At 42.7% G+C, this 14,876-nt stretch overlaps 1 protein-coding gene across 5 annotated transcripts in view; it reads right to left on the bottom strand.

Moving 5' to 3' along the window:
* CCDC149 (coiled-coil domain containing 149) overlaps positions 1–10,126 on the bottom strand; it is a 51,177-nt gene extending 41,051 nt beyond the window's left edge. For all 5 annotated transcript variants that reach the window (XM_040065220.1, XM_040065219.2, XM_040065218.2 and 2 more), the window contains exons 1-3: positions 10,031–10,126; positions 1,685–1,846; positions 1,080–1,118 (exon numbers count right to left, since the gene is read on the bottom strand). In XM_040065220.1, coding sequence (XP_039921154.1) covers positions 1,080–1,118; positions 1,685–1,846; positions 10,031–10,078 — 249 coding nt within the window. In that variant the 5' untranslated portion in view covers positions 10,079–10,126. The remainder of the gene's footprint in view (positions 1–1,079; positions 1,119–1,684; positions 1,847–10,030) is intronic.
* Positions 10,127–14,876: the final 4,750 nt, after the last annotated feature.

Here is a 14,876-nt window from a genome sequence, read left to right on the forward strand (position 1 = left end):
ATGGCAAATCTCCCTTCCTACTAATCTCTGTAATGATCCATACACTGCTTTGGGGTTTTTTTCTTTCAGCTGGATATTCCTCAGCAACACTTAGAATGCAAAAACTTGTATCTGGTCATAAAGTTTTATTAGAATTCTGTTGAAATAACAGAATTGCAAATAAATTATGCTAACTAATGAGGAAGTTAAATGATTCTACACTGAGCTACTGACTTCTTGGCAGCTATTTGTTTAAGTGCCTGAAGGAGTAATTATATTGCCTCTGGAAGTTTAGTTTAAAGCAACCAAAACCCTAAACCGTAAAATTTTAAGCAAATAGCAAGAACTACATGCAAACTCTCAGAGAAAGGGTGATGAGTAAAACTTCTGATCCGTTAACAGAATGTAATAACTATATTTTAAACATAGTTAAAGACTTCCAAAACTAGCAATTACAGCAACAATTTTTTGTTCTTTTAGGTTGTCCTCATCTCCCTGCTCCACACATTGAGTTTTGGGTGCCATTTTTCACTAAAAATTAAGATAATTCTAAAATGTGACAACCAACATTCCACAACAGGGACACACTATGTGGATATCCAGAAACAAAAAGCATGTGAGCAGGCAAAAAGATTTTCAGGGGAACCATAAAATGCAATTATCATTGTTTTACCATTTATAACTCATAGAGTCCAAGTGGCCTGTGAGAATACTTAATGGAAAACAGCACTCACAACAATAAATTAACAATTACGGAAAGCAGACAATGCATTCCCAGCTTACTTTTAAGTATGAGAAGTCCTGTAACAAATCCATTTTAGGACTCAATATGAAGAATAAACAACAAGGAGAACAATCTCAAGGCTCTGTACACTGACCAATTTCAGTCTCAGGTGAACATGAAAGCAACAGCCATATATTCTATAGTTCAGGTATTTCACAGTGAAATGTGTAGACAAAAGCAGAATTTCACAGTTTAAAGACTGAGCTTTTCAATATTCAGAAATGCTTGCTTTTTTACGAGATTTCTTAATATTTTAATTCTTTTGCAAAGTACTTTTGTAGCAGATAAATAACATCAGCTGAAAAAAAATTCCTACCTGTTTCCTCTTTTCAGGTGGAAGTGATGGATCCCCATCCTACAAATAAACAGATATATTTTATTGGCAACTTATTTTTGAAACCAGAAACTATATTGATTCTGTTAATCTAATTTTAGGACATGTATTTTAACTAATATGTTATCATGTTATACTGCTGTATATCATATATCATAAATACTGCTGATTAATACCAGTAATACTAATACCTGTAATACTGCCTTCAACTTAAAAAAAAAATCAAAGTTGAGGATTTGTTTACATTTCTGGAACAGCAGTTCATTACAAATTTGTGTTGCATTAATTTTCATACTGGTACATTAAGTTGCTGTGGAATAATAATACCACAGTCAGTTTTTAAATGGAATTATCACTGAAACTAATTTCCTCAGAGCATGCACTGCGTTTCTGTGGCCTATATAACAAGCACTGCCTCATCAATGCAGAACAAATGAGTAATAATATGATCAGGGCTGTGCAACTGTAGGACTACTGCAAACCAGTATCTAAACATTTTTACAGCAGCCATTATGGAATTCTTTCCAATTTTTTTTGAGGTTCACCTTTGTCCCCCAATTATACAGTCCTCATAAAGAACAACCTACAATCAGCTCCCGATACTTCTTTTTCAGAGACTGGTGCCGTTCCCGCAGCTGGTTGGCCATAAGTTTGTACTGGTCTCTTTCTTGTTGACAGGTGTCCAGCTCTTTGGAAAGGATTAGTAATGCCTCCTTTTTACTTTCGAGTTTCCTTTTGCACACCAGATACTGCAGAAGACAAAAACCCATACAGGTAAAAAAGCCATTTCTACCCAAGCCAGTACTGGATACAAGAGGGTCAAGTTCTTCTCTGAAAAGTTGAAGGAAGACGGCACAAGATCAAAGTCCACCACAAGTTGTCTTAACTTACTAATAACAATCATGGGGAAGATATCTCGTATAGAAAGTTTGAAATCCATCTGTTAGGCCACATGTTCACCTGACCACTGTAATTTAGAAAAATTTACCCATTTGAGTTTCTCATTCTTTTTCTTAGATGCAATAGCGTGAGGAACCTTGCAATTTGCCCAGCAGCCTTGACAAGGCTTCTAGAAGGACGAAGCAAAATTTGCAAAATCCCTTTTCTATATGTGTTCACAATACCCAGCTCCCAGGTATCAACCAGTCATTCCTACTTCACTTCCTACTGCCATCCTTCTCCCCACTACCAGCAATGTCCTTCCTTTGGGCTCAGCCTCCCAAGCGGACACTGAAATGGGACCATGTTACAGCAGAAGGGGCTGCATGAATGATAACTAAAACTTACCTTCACTATGAAACAATTACAGTGTGATGCCCTAACACCACACAAAAAAGAAACTTAATTATGCTGTGATACTACAGGCACATGCTCGTTTGAGGGGGAAAAAAAAAAAAAAAGGGAAATAATGCAGGAATGCTGCAAATACCTAAAAAGGGAGGGAAGGCAGAGATGAGCCTTCCCCTGCAGCCACCACTTATCATGTGAAGGGCTCATGCACTAAGCAAAGCAGAACTTGCAAATCTTAGCTGTTCTGCATTAGTCTGATTCGCTTCATTGCCTTTCCCCATTGAAAGGAAGAGTAACGTGTATGTCATCCTCAATGTTACTTATCAGAACTTTCAGGTAACTTTTTTCACTTAACATGATGTTTGATCAGCAGATTCTTATTACCTATCACTTGACACTGTTCATGCTAAAGTATGTATTTCTATTTCTGATGTTACTGACATAAGACATGGCTCTAAACACTTTCTGATGTGATCTGCAAGAGACCAAATACCACAGGAGTCATGAAAACAATTTATAGTTTCATTATATCCTCTGACAAGAATACTTTGTCATTATGGGCTCTTGCACAAAGCAAGAACATCAGCACTTCCATACTGTTCAAGTCAGTGCTGTTCTTTGGGACAAAAAACATTCTTTGTATGTACTACTTGCTTGGAATTAACTTTGTTAACCTCAATTTCAAGTCAATGAGAAAGGAAAAAGTGAGTTTGGTATATTAGTACAGACAACCTTTTCCAAAAACGGTAAATGCTTAGTTGCAAAAAAGTGGGAAGGAAATGAGAAAAGCAGTTCCAAGAAGGATTTGAACTCTCAAAAAGGACACTTCCACCTTGGATTAATTTTATTTCTGGCAATACTGAAGTTGAAATCCTGCCATAAATTTTCCGGATTATGATGCCTTGGCATCAACAAAGGCAAGTGTACCTATGTACTTATGTCCTTACTGATACCTTACACAAATGTCAAATCCCTTGATAAAGCACAGAAAGGTATGAGAAGCTAAACTTTAATATTGTCAGTAAGTGATTATAGCACACTGCTTCAAACTTGATAAAGTAATTCCTTCCCTTACAATGAAAGATTTGTCAATCTCTCTTCTTTTTTTCCCTGGTTCATCCTCTGTCTAAGTAATTCTAAAATAAGCTTCTGCTAAATTGTTTTTAAATGTTAATCTGATAGAGTAGTTGCAAATAAAAATAAGCAAAAACAAACCTCACAATCAGACAAAAAAACCCAAGAACCCAACAGCCTAAAGTCCTAAACCAAGTGGTCTGTCCTGCTCCTTTAACAGGAAGAATCCCAGGAAGAATGAAGCTGGCCCATCCAGCCAATACCCGTGTGGAGTAGAGCAGCCTACACCACGTACACAATGGGAGTGGAAAGAAGCCAATCATCTTGCCTTATACAACCACAGTACCTGCAGGTGCCCGCAAGCCTTGCCTCAAGTGCTGCTGGATGAAACCGTGTATGAGAGTCAGGAGTGAACCAGAGCATGTGGATCAGACTGTAAAACTCAGTAGTTACCCAGCAGGAAATACAGACCTAGCAGCAAAGAGATCTTGCTTCTGCCAAGAGTCACAGCCCTCTACAAAGGACACACTCAGAGCACAGGAGAAGGCTTCACCTTTTACAGCAGCACAGGCAGGGGCTGGGGATTTCTCCACTACCTATTAGCCTGAGAATAACAAACCATAAACAGATTGTGGGGACAGTAATGCTCAGGGTCTAAATGAAAAGGAATAATGATGGCCTCCTTGTTTAAAATCTGTTTTGAGTAGATGAACTACATACTGATGATGTTGGCATCTCTCCTCAATGCACTATTTGTACATTTTTACTATAATAATGACCACATAAAAGACTTTTTGAAGTAATTTTTGCCTTTTACACATACTGACTTTTCCAAATAAATAGAATAAAACCAGTAATAACATAATAATTTGTTTCCATGAGCTTACAGTACAAGAAACAATAAAGCCAGAGCATTTCTGTGGAATCTGATTATTCAACAGAGCTATGTTTGCAGCTCCCATTACCATTATGGAAGGAAAACCAAATTTCACAAAGACAGACCTCAAAGAGGTTATTCAATATATTTGTTTCTGAATGTTAAAAAACAATGTAGCAATAATGGCCATAAAATGACCTAACAACTGTACACCAGAAATGGGTTCTAGTCAGGGAAATAACTGAGTCCTATCAGTGATTTCCCTTATATGGGCAAATAAGTGCAACAAAATTGGTATGCTGTCAAAAAGAACATAGGAGTGTGACAAGTTGTTTTGGAGCAATAAAAGCAATAAGGAAAATTTTCTCAAACGGTCTGAAAAAAGTATTCAGTAGATGCTTATGGCATTCACTCATGCAGAGACTTTTTCCCCTGCAACCGAAGGAAAGCCCACATCTCAGGTGCTGTAAGTGAGACAAACAAGTGAATTCTGTTACGCACTATAGTTACTATGAAATATTCTTACTGTCTTTTGTTTCTTTTTAATTATTGGTACAAAATAATCTATGAATTTAAAAAACAAAATTAAATGAGAATCAGCTGCTGAACAGTCAATCTAAATGTTACAATGTACTACTTCTCATATCTGTCTAGTGACTTTTATCTACCAATATGCTGTTATCTGCAATAAAGTAAATTATAATTGCTACAAGGAAGATCATAATAATTAAAGGAATATATATGACATCCTACATTACAGCCTGAACCACTTTACAGCCAGATGACTACTTTGGTGAAATTGTGTAAAAAGAGACTGACATTACAGGAGAGTGTAACTGCTCCAAGGTGACCCGTTACATCGAACACTTACTATTTGTCCATTGCTATTTTTAGTGACAAATCTGGGTAGATCTCATTAATGATGCTGTAGACATGGTCTAATAATCTGATGAAGCTTGGACATGGTCAAGGTTTTAGACTTTCTTTTTTTAAACCAACAAACACACTAAATTCCTATCTGAATTTTTTTTTTTTTTTTCAATTTTGTCTTGAGTTGCAATATGTAACCAAAACTGTGTATTCTATTTGCCATATCACTCCAGGAGGCGTTACTTTGGACTGCTCCCAACACCCTAATCAACGGGGTGTCAGGTTGTATTCTGACTCTGTCAGTGTTTCTAGGATTTTTTTTCTTGTTTTTTGTACTACTACATTTGTATTTTTTAATATTCCTAGTAAAAAACTGTTATTCCTTTTCCCATATCTTTGCCTGAACACCCATTAATTGCAAAATCATAATAATTTGAAAGGAGGGGGTTTACATTCTCCATTCCAAGGGAAGCTTCAGCTTGCCCTGGCAGACACCTGTCTTTCCAAACCAAGACAAATTTGTACAAATTACTGACCTACATTTTGGTATTTACTGACAATTAATGTAATGGAAAACATCTAATTTTCTGAGAGTAGAAGCAGAGCTACTATCTCAAATCTGTGCTTTGGAATCACTGTGGATCATATTCTATCCTCTCTTGACACTTGAGGGCCTTGCATCCTCAAATGCTGAAGGGCTACTACATTACATTGGGCCTTGATTCCTATTGTCTACCGTGCTCTCTGAGAAACCATGAAGTCTACTCACCATCTTTTAACAAGAGATCCAATTGCTACCAAACTGCCTTAAGTTTTATTAAATTTCTCCTGACTGTACTCTTGGAGACAATTTTGTTGTAGAAACTGAAGTGTCCCAAAATGCATTGCAATCTCACTGTTTGGGAGGCTTGTTGACTTTTTCTATAATGATGCTTCCCTTGACTTCAGATTAAACTGTTAACTTATCTGAAAGAGGCAAGAACTCAGATCCAGAGAAATACACAATTACTGGCCATTTGCTTGCCATGTCACTTCCTGATGTGATTTATCTCTGATAAAACCTGAAATAATGCAGTGACCTTGGCTTTATCACACCATATCAACTCTGCTTTTCCTGCAGCCCAGCTCTTGCTTCACTGGCTGCCTCCCGGCTGCTGAAACACAAAGCAGGCTGGTATCTTTCACTGATCATATAAGTGATACAAGCAGCTCCTCAGAACACCATGTCTTGTCTCGGTGACAATACTACACCACATCATCATCACTGGCCATTTCGGAATACCACAATTTAGTAGTTAACACTACTGTGTGATGTGCCCCTCAGAAGTTTTGTGTGCTGTGCATCAGATAATATTATTAATTTCTCTCTGTTTGTTTCACAACATCCCTGCGGGTCTCTTAGTCTGACCTGAAACATGGAAACATGAAAAGCAAACACTTGCTTTGTTGTCTAGAAGTCCAGCATGCACGTCTTCACAGCACCGTCCCACAGCTCCAGAGAATTCTGGAGTGCAGTAAATCCCAGTGCCAGCTCTTTTACCATTTTCAATTCATTTTCCAAATGTCCAAGTCATTACAATGCCAACCCAAACAACCACAGACGTTAGAGTATCTGCCCCACTTTGTTCTTCCCTACAGCCCCATAATTTGTCCACATTAAGAAAAGCTGTTAAGCTAGTGGCTCCAAACCCTGTTGGGCCCGTCACAGAGGTTTGGCAAATTACATTTCATGCTTTCTTTGAGAAGGAAACATGATAGAATGTTACAGAGATAATATAAACATGAAAATCCCACGTTTATCCTTCCTCTTCTCTCTTGTCCATATAAAAAATTGTGCAACCAATGGGAAAGGTGTGCTCTGCCAATTACAAGCAGGCTAGGTATCTCTTCAGAAGTCATATCTGAAAATCATGATGAAATCTAGCTATTTCAACTAGAACTACTGCTCAACAGTTTGGTAAGTCCAAAATTACTAGGCAAGGGAGCTCAAGAGACAAGCATATCACTTCCCTCTGTGCTGCTGAAGACCATACACAGTCAATAACCAAGAAATAGCCTCTTGTGAATGAAAAATTAAACAGAAATTACATCTGTTAACTTTAGGAGGCAGAGTCACAGATGAGTAACTGTAAACAGCATACACTAAATACTAATGTGTGGGAGATGACAAACAAAAGAGAAGCATTTTGACATTGGATTTAATTCTAGAAGCTGGCAAATCTGAGGGACCTTGAAGATCATCTAGTTCCAACTGCTGCCATGGGGAGGATGCCTTCAACTAGACCAAGTTGCTCAGACACCCATCCAAATTGGCCTTAAACAATGCCAGGGATGGAGATGAAGAATGGAATGTACTCTTAGGATAGAATTTTGAGATTTATGAAGATCACCGGTTTATGGAGGACTTGGGCCACCAACAAGAAAGTTCCTGCTCAGTCTGTGTCAAACCAGCAGTTACTGACCAGACCTTCACGCTAGGACTTTACACTGGCTTCTAAATACTCTAAACATGACTCAATGAATGACATAAACGTTAGATAAAAACCAAGAGTCCAAGCAGAAAAATTACATGGTGAGTCAACAGAGTAATTAATCTTTCAGATATGTATGTATCTATCTATCTATCCATATCTCCCTACATCGATCACCAATACATGAACTTAGCTAGAGAATAGGCAAAATTCATGGGGATTCTTGCTCCTGGAGTGAGCTCTTCTACATACATTTGGTGAGATTATCAATGGAAATAATGACTCTTTTATGCTCCTTCAGTGTTTGCTAAGTTGGCTTTGTCCCAGTATTCCTACCTACGTCATCCTATTCAGTTAGTTTAAAGAATGCCCAAGGTACATATGGTGCAAAGATTGTTCAGAGTACCAGGTGCACACTAGGCCTAAAATACGTGTGGCTGTAAAATAAGTGGAAAAATACATAAATATGAAAGCAAAAGAACAAGCAAGAAGTTAGTGATGAGCATAATAAAAACAGAGAAAGATATGTGAAAGGGTACAGAGCAAAAGGCACTGAAATGGAACCAAAGTCAAAAGGAAAAAGAGTAAATATAGAAAAACACTGAAATAGACAAAATTCTTTTTTTCTAATGAAAAATGAAAAGGCAACCTACAAAAACAAATGCTGTGTGTACAAATGTTGGTGCATGAGGACCAAACATGAATCCTTACCACTTTTCTTAACACCTGTAGCACCATAGTTTTACAAGTTACAATTGCTTTGACAAGTATTTCAATTGCTCCTACCTTTCAAACCAGGAGGATTTGGCTTATGCAAATGAAAATGTATGTGACCACAGGTCTAAACCCATCAGCTTCTGGTCTTTTACACCAAGATTTTTAACCCCATCTTATGTTTTAACTGTCTACCACCTGCAAAGGGAGTGTTTGTTTAGAGCTATCATGTCTTTTCTAGCCTAAGCTACCTTGTATTTTGAAAGCATTTCAAGATTTTAATGAAATACACAGGGGAAAAAAATCTGCAGACACTGAAGCCAGGAGACCTTGAGAAAATCTGTACTACTGAGGGATATGGTAAATCCAAAAAAATCATTACAAGTTACTATAGAAGTCCTAGCCACTTTCTCACAGATCCATTAGGATGTTGGAGCTAAGGAGTAAAACACATGGAGTGAATTCTAACAGCCAAAGGAAGTGAAAGGCAAAAGAGGAAAACCTGTATCTTGACAGCACATACTATAGACTTCACCTAGAAAAACAGGCTGCAAGCTTGCTGTGGAAACAGATAGAAAGGAATCACCAGGAGTAGCAACAGGTTCAACACCCTGAACTCAAATATCTTCTGGACAGGTCAGGGCCTTAGGCCTTACACTCAACATAATTGAGGCAAAGCCCACCCCGAAACAGGGGAATTCACCTGTGTGCATCATACTGTAGGGCAGTAGACTCAGTCAGGTTTATCCACACCAATGCCATTTGTACAGAAGTTTTATCTCCTAGCTGTAAGCATAAAACCACTACTTTTACAGTAATGTAACGTAAAAAACAGCATGCCAGCCCACTTCATGAGTCTGGCTAATAAACAGATTTGTCTTCAATAACACTCCTTTAAATGCTACTGACCTCAAGTTGGTTTGAGTTTGGTAACTTACCCTACGTGAAAATGTGTACCTGTAAACGCTGTAGATGTTCTAATGAGGATGCAGCAGACAATAAAGTTTCTATTCCTGTAACAGGAAAACCATCCACCTGTTGAGGCTCATGGGCACGGTGCTATTACATTGTTTTCTCCCACAGTATAAACGTCACCATGGGTCTCAAAACCCTTTCATATGTGATTCAAGTGAAGTAAGAACAGAAGGCATACGGCACAGGGGCAGCCCGGTCAGGCAGGCCGGCGCCGCAGCTGGGCTGCGCCGCGCTGCTCCTCCGGGCCCAAGGCCTCGGTCATCCCCGCAGCTCAGGGAGCGCTCGACGGTTTCACACCAGCCACAGCAGCAGCGCCTACAACCTGCTCTCTGCAGCCCCAGGGCGGTGAATACACGGGGAGGTTCGCAGGCCCTCGCTGCCGGTGCTCCGCAGCTCCGCAGCAGCGCAGGGCCGCGGCGGCAGCCCGAGCAGGGCAGGGCCAGCGGCAGACGTGGCCGCACGGCGCAGCCGTGACCGGCACGGCTCGGCGCCCCCCGCCCGCCGCTCCAGCCGCTGCCGCCCCCTCGGCCGCGGACCGGGTACCCCGCCGGCGGCTCTGCCCCTCTCCCCGGCATTTCCTCGAGGCGCGGGGAGTGGCCGGGCCCGTCCGCCGCTTTGCCTCGGTGCCCGGCGTCCCGGCCCGCGGACCCCCGCCGCCTCACCTCGCTCAGCAGCCCCTGCCAGTCGCTCTCGCTGCGGTGGGAGCTCATGGCTCCGGCGGGCCGCGGCGCCGGCGAGCGGCTCCTCCCGGCCCGGCCTTCGCCGAGCAACCCGCGGGAGAGGCGGGGACTGCGGCCACCTCTGCCGGCCCGCCCTGCCCCCCGAGCGCCGCCGGGACCGGCCTTCGCCGCCGCACGGCCGAGCTGCCGGCGGGGCCGGGCCGCGGGGCAGAGCGGTGGGGCCCGAGCGGCACCTGCCGAGGGCTGTGCGGGCGTGTCTGGGGTGCCTCTCCCAGAGAAGGGGCCTCCTCTCCATACAGCCTCCTGCATAACAGCTCGGCACTGCTGCCATCCCGGGCTCCGGACAGCCAGGACTGGTCGATGAGGGGACTGGCATCAGGAAGGCTTTAGTATTATATATATATGTGTAACAAAATTACGTGTGTTTAATGCAGGCCACAGCGGGAGGACAAGGCAACCAGTTTCTGAAAACCTGATAGTGAAACACTGCCCACTTCGGGCACAGATCTCACGGAGGTGTAAATAAGCTAATGACCCAAGACTTGAACTGGCTTCTCTATTTCCCCGTTGGCACAGACGGTCCTTCATCAGCACTGAAACCCAAGCACGGCACCCACACAGCGCTCCTCACCCTTCCTGCTGCCTCTGCTCCAGCCATGCTCTCCGCAGCTCCCGTGAGTACAACATCCCCGTGGGCCAGGCCTACCGTGAGGCACATCATGTGCCATCTTTATTGTACTTCTAACATGGCCAGTGTCCCCAGGACTTAGGTTTTCCAGACAGAGTCCAAGCATAATTGCATGGAGTATTTGAGCAGTTTAACCCACAAGTGCTCTTTGTTTTAAATAACATCACAAATTGCACAAGACAACATAAAATATGTGTGCCTTGTTCCTTACCACAATTTACCCATTGTTAAGATTTGTTTGTGGTTTGGTGTCTAGGCACAATGTCCTTCTCTTTTCTAAAATGGCTTAGAGGGCTCCGTTTGACAGCTTCACATCCCTTTGAGCATGTGATGGCTTGGCCTTGCCGCTGAGAACATTTCTGTTCCAGGTGCTTAATCAATGGCTTATATAGAAAGAAACATAGGCCATATCTACACTCACAGGAACACTCTTTAAATGAAAGATTATCAATTTTAATAAATGCCTGTGGTTATCTCCATATTAAAAAGTGTGAAAAGTGCATATTATATGGCTCTACGCAAGATATTTACTATATGTGTTATGTTGTGCTAATTGTTAATGTGGTATTAATATTTTGATAGTATGGTAAATGTAGTTTTGTAGTTAAAATGTAGTTTTTATGTACCAACAACAGGAAAATATAAATCTTTCAAAGAAGAAAGAATTTACTACTTTCTTATCAGAAGAGACCAGCTCCTCCTGCTTTTCTCAGCCTAGTGGACGCCATAGAGATTAAAGGAAAAAAGTGATACTAACCAGAGACAATTCTTAGTTAGAATGGAATTTATGCATTATGTATAAATTGTATGAATATTCAACAGGCTATTGCTTTTAAGACATAATTTTTTGTTAACAGGGGTCCTTCTTCAGAGCTTGTAGCTCGGGAGAGGCACCCAGACGTCTGTAACTTTGTTTTTATTGTCTTGTATTGTCCTAACTCTAAAACTGTTCAATTTTTTACTCTAATTCTATTTTTATAACCATCTTATTTACTATTAAACTTTTAAAATTTTAAAACAAGTGATCGGCGTTTATCACAATTATGGTAGCAGAGGATGGTTATAACACCTCACTGCTGGTGCCTTAGGAGAATCAGAGTGAGGACGGCGCGCCCTGCCCAGTTTGGCAGCCTCGCTCTGTGTTCTCCTGCTGTGACCGGCAGATGCAGGTTACGATCAATGGACAAGAGGAGACAATAAAACAAAGAAAGGGAAAAGATTCCCTAAAACCGCGGTAGTTAGCCCCTAAGACCAAAGTGTACACGAAGACAAAGACCCAAGGACAAAGGACAGGTAAGTATTGGTTTGGAGGGGCGGTTAAGGGGGGGATGAATGTGTGTGAATGAGAGGCAGCTGGTTATCCCAGACTTGCTAAGCGAGTGCGGAGTTTCTGACGCTGCGTTTCCGTTCTTTCGCGAGAAAGACGGCCAGTAAAGAGACGAAGCGAGTGATAAGAAGAGTGAGAGAACCCCCCCCAGGGAAACTGGGACTGAATTTTAGAAAAGGGGTGGGACCCTTAGGAAGCAAAAAGTCTGCTGGATTAAGGGGTGATTGCCCAAGAGCATCCAGGACTAAAACTTTTGCTGGGTTGAGGGATTAATATCCCAAGAGCACCCAGGGTTAAGCAAAAAGTCTGCTGGATTGAGGGTTAGGTGCCCAAGAGCATCCAGGACTAAAACTTTTGCTGGGTTGAGGGATTAATATCCCAAGAGCACCCAGGGTGAAGCAAAAAGTCTGCTGGATTAAGGGGTGATTGCCCAAGAGCATCCAGGACTAAAACTTTTGCTGGGTTGAGGGATTAATATCCCAAGAGCACCCAGGGTTAAGCAAAAAGTCTGCTGGATTGAGGGTTAGGTGCCCAAGAGCATCCAGGACTAAAACTTTTGCTGGGTTGAGGGATTAATATCCCAAGAGCACCCAGGGTGAAGCAAAAAGTCTGCTGGATTGAGGGGTAAGTGCCCAAGAGCATCCAGGACTAAAACTTTTGCTGGGTTGAGGGATTAATATCCCAAGAGCACCCAGGGTGAAGCAAAAAGTCTGCTGGATTGAGGGGTAAGTGCCCAAGAGCATCCAGGACTAAAACTTTTGCTGGGTTGAGGGATTAATATCCCAAGAGCACCCGGAGTTAAGCAAAAAGTCTGCTGGATTGAGGGGTAAGTGCCCAAGAGCATCCAGGACTGAAACCTGCTGGGTTGAGGGATTAATATCCCAAGAGCACCCAGGGTGAAGCAAAAAGTCTGCTGGATTGAGGGGTAAGTGCCCAAGAGCATCCAGGACTGAAACCTGCTGGGTTGAGGGATTAATATCCCAAGAGCACCCAGGGTGAAGCAAAAAGTCTGCTGGATTGAGGGGTAAGTGCCCAAGAGCATCCAGGACTGAAACCTGCTGGGTTGAGGGATTAATATCCCAAGAGCACCCAGGGTGAAGCAAAAAGTCTGCTGGATTGAGGGGTAAATGCCCAAGAGCATCCAGGACTGAAACCTGCTGGGTTGAGGGATTGTGCCAAGAGCACCCAGGGTTTTGCCGGATTGAGGTTATGCCCAAGAGCATCTGGGGTTGAACAACACAGCTAGATTGAGGGCTAAAGTGCCCAAGAGCATCTGGGGTTGGACAACACAGCTGGATTGAGGGGATATCCAAGAGCACCGGGACTGGCCAGTAACACCTAAAATGGTAATAGGTGATTTAAAAGTAAAAGGTACCTTGTTGTTGTTTTGTTGTTGTTTTGTTGTGTGACCTGCGCATAGGCCTCAGTTTCCCCGGGCGGGTGGGGGCTGTGGCAAAGTGTGTGTGTGACCTGCGCATAGGCCTCAGTTTCCCCGGGCAGGTGGGGGGCTGTGGCAAAGTGTGTGTGTGACCTGCGAATAGGCCTCAGTTTCCCCGGGCAGGTGGGGGGCTGTGGCAAAGTGTGTGTGACCTGCGAATAGGCCTCAGTTTCCCCGGGCGGGTGGGGGGCGGTGGCAAAGTGTGTGTGACCTGCGCATAGGCCTCAGTTTCCCCGGGCAGGTGGGGGCTGTGGCAAAGTGTGTGTGACCTGCGCATAGGCCTCAGTTTCCCCGGGCAGGTGGGGGCTGTGGCAAAGTTTGTGTGACCTGCGAATAGGCCTCAGTTTCCCCGGGCGGGTGGGGGCTGTGGCAAAGTGTGTGTGTGACCTGCGAATAGGCCTCAGTTTCCCCGGGCGGGTGGGGGCTGTGGCAAAGTGTGTGTGACCTGCAAAACCGGCCATAGTTTCCCCAGGCGGGTGGGGGGGCTGTGGCAAAGTGTGTGTGACCTGCAAAACCGGCCATAGTTTCCCCGGGCGGGTGGGGGGGCTGTGGAAAAGCGTGTGCGTGACCTGCAATTCAGCCCTTTTTCTCCTGGCGTGTGGAGTGGGGGGGGCAGTAAAGTGTAAGTGACACGCAAATTAGCCTCATAAGTGGATCGGCACCTGGGGCGACCAGATTCTGAGCCCTCCTCAGAGGCCCAGCTATAGGGGGAGGACACACAGAGCCACGATTCTCTGGCGACAAGCTTTATGTCCTAAGAGTGTGAAAGAGTGTATAAAAGTGAAGAAGGAATGAAGTAAGAGTAGATGGAAGAAAGCACATGTAATGTTGGCTGTTATATCTCCTTAGAGGGAAGTGTATTGTATTTGTGTGTGATAGAAGGGATTTTTGTGTGTGTGCATAGATAGAAGTGGTCTTTAGGTTGTAAGAGAAAGTGAAAAACAGAGGTGGGGCACGAATAGATAAAATCTTGAAAAATAGGACAGAAAAACAGTAAGTTGGATACAAGCAAGAAAAAAAGAGTGTAAAAAAAAAATTACCAACAGAAATAACTCAAAATAGCCCTCTTGGCATTATGTTAGCTAACTGGGATAAAAACCCTTGTACAAAAAAAAAAAAAAAAAAAAGGAAAAGGTAAAGATGATACAATTTTGCATGATAGAATGGGCAGAGAAGGAAATAAGATCTGACCACGTTTATTGGCCAAGATATGGCTCTTTTGAGAACTGGATCTGTCAAGCTCTAAATATATTTGTAAATTCAAAAGAACCGTTTAATCCTGAAGAAAGAGAATATGCCACATGTTAGACAGGAGATTTTAGGAGAATAAAAATCTTTAATGTATCAGAAACGCCCGAGACGAAACAAGAAAAGA

The sequence above is a fragment of the Hirundo rustica genome, chromosome 5 (genome assembly GCF_015227805.2).
Source record: "Hirundo rustica isolate bHirRus1 chromosome 5, bHirRus1.pri.v3, whole genome shotgun sequence".
NCBI classification, from domain to species: domain Eukaryota; kingdom Metazoa; phylum Chordata; class Aves; order Passeriformes; family Hirundinidae; genus Hirundo; species Hirundo rustica.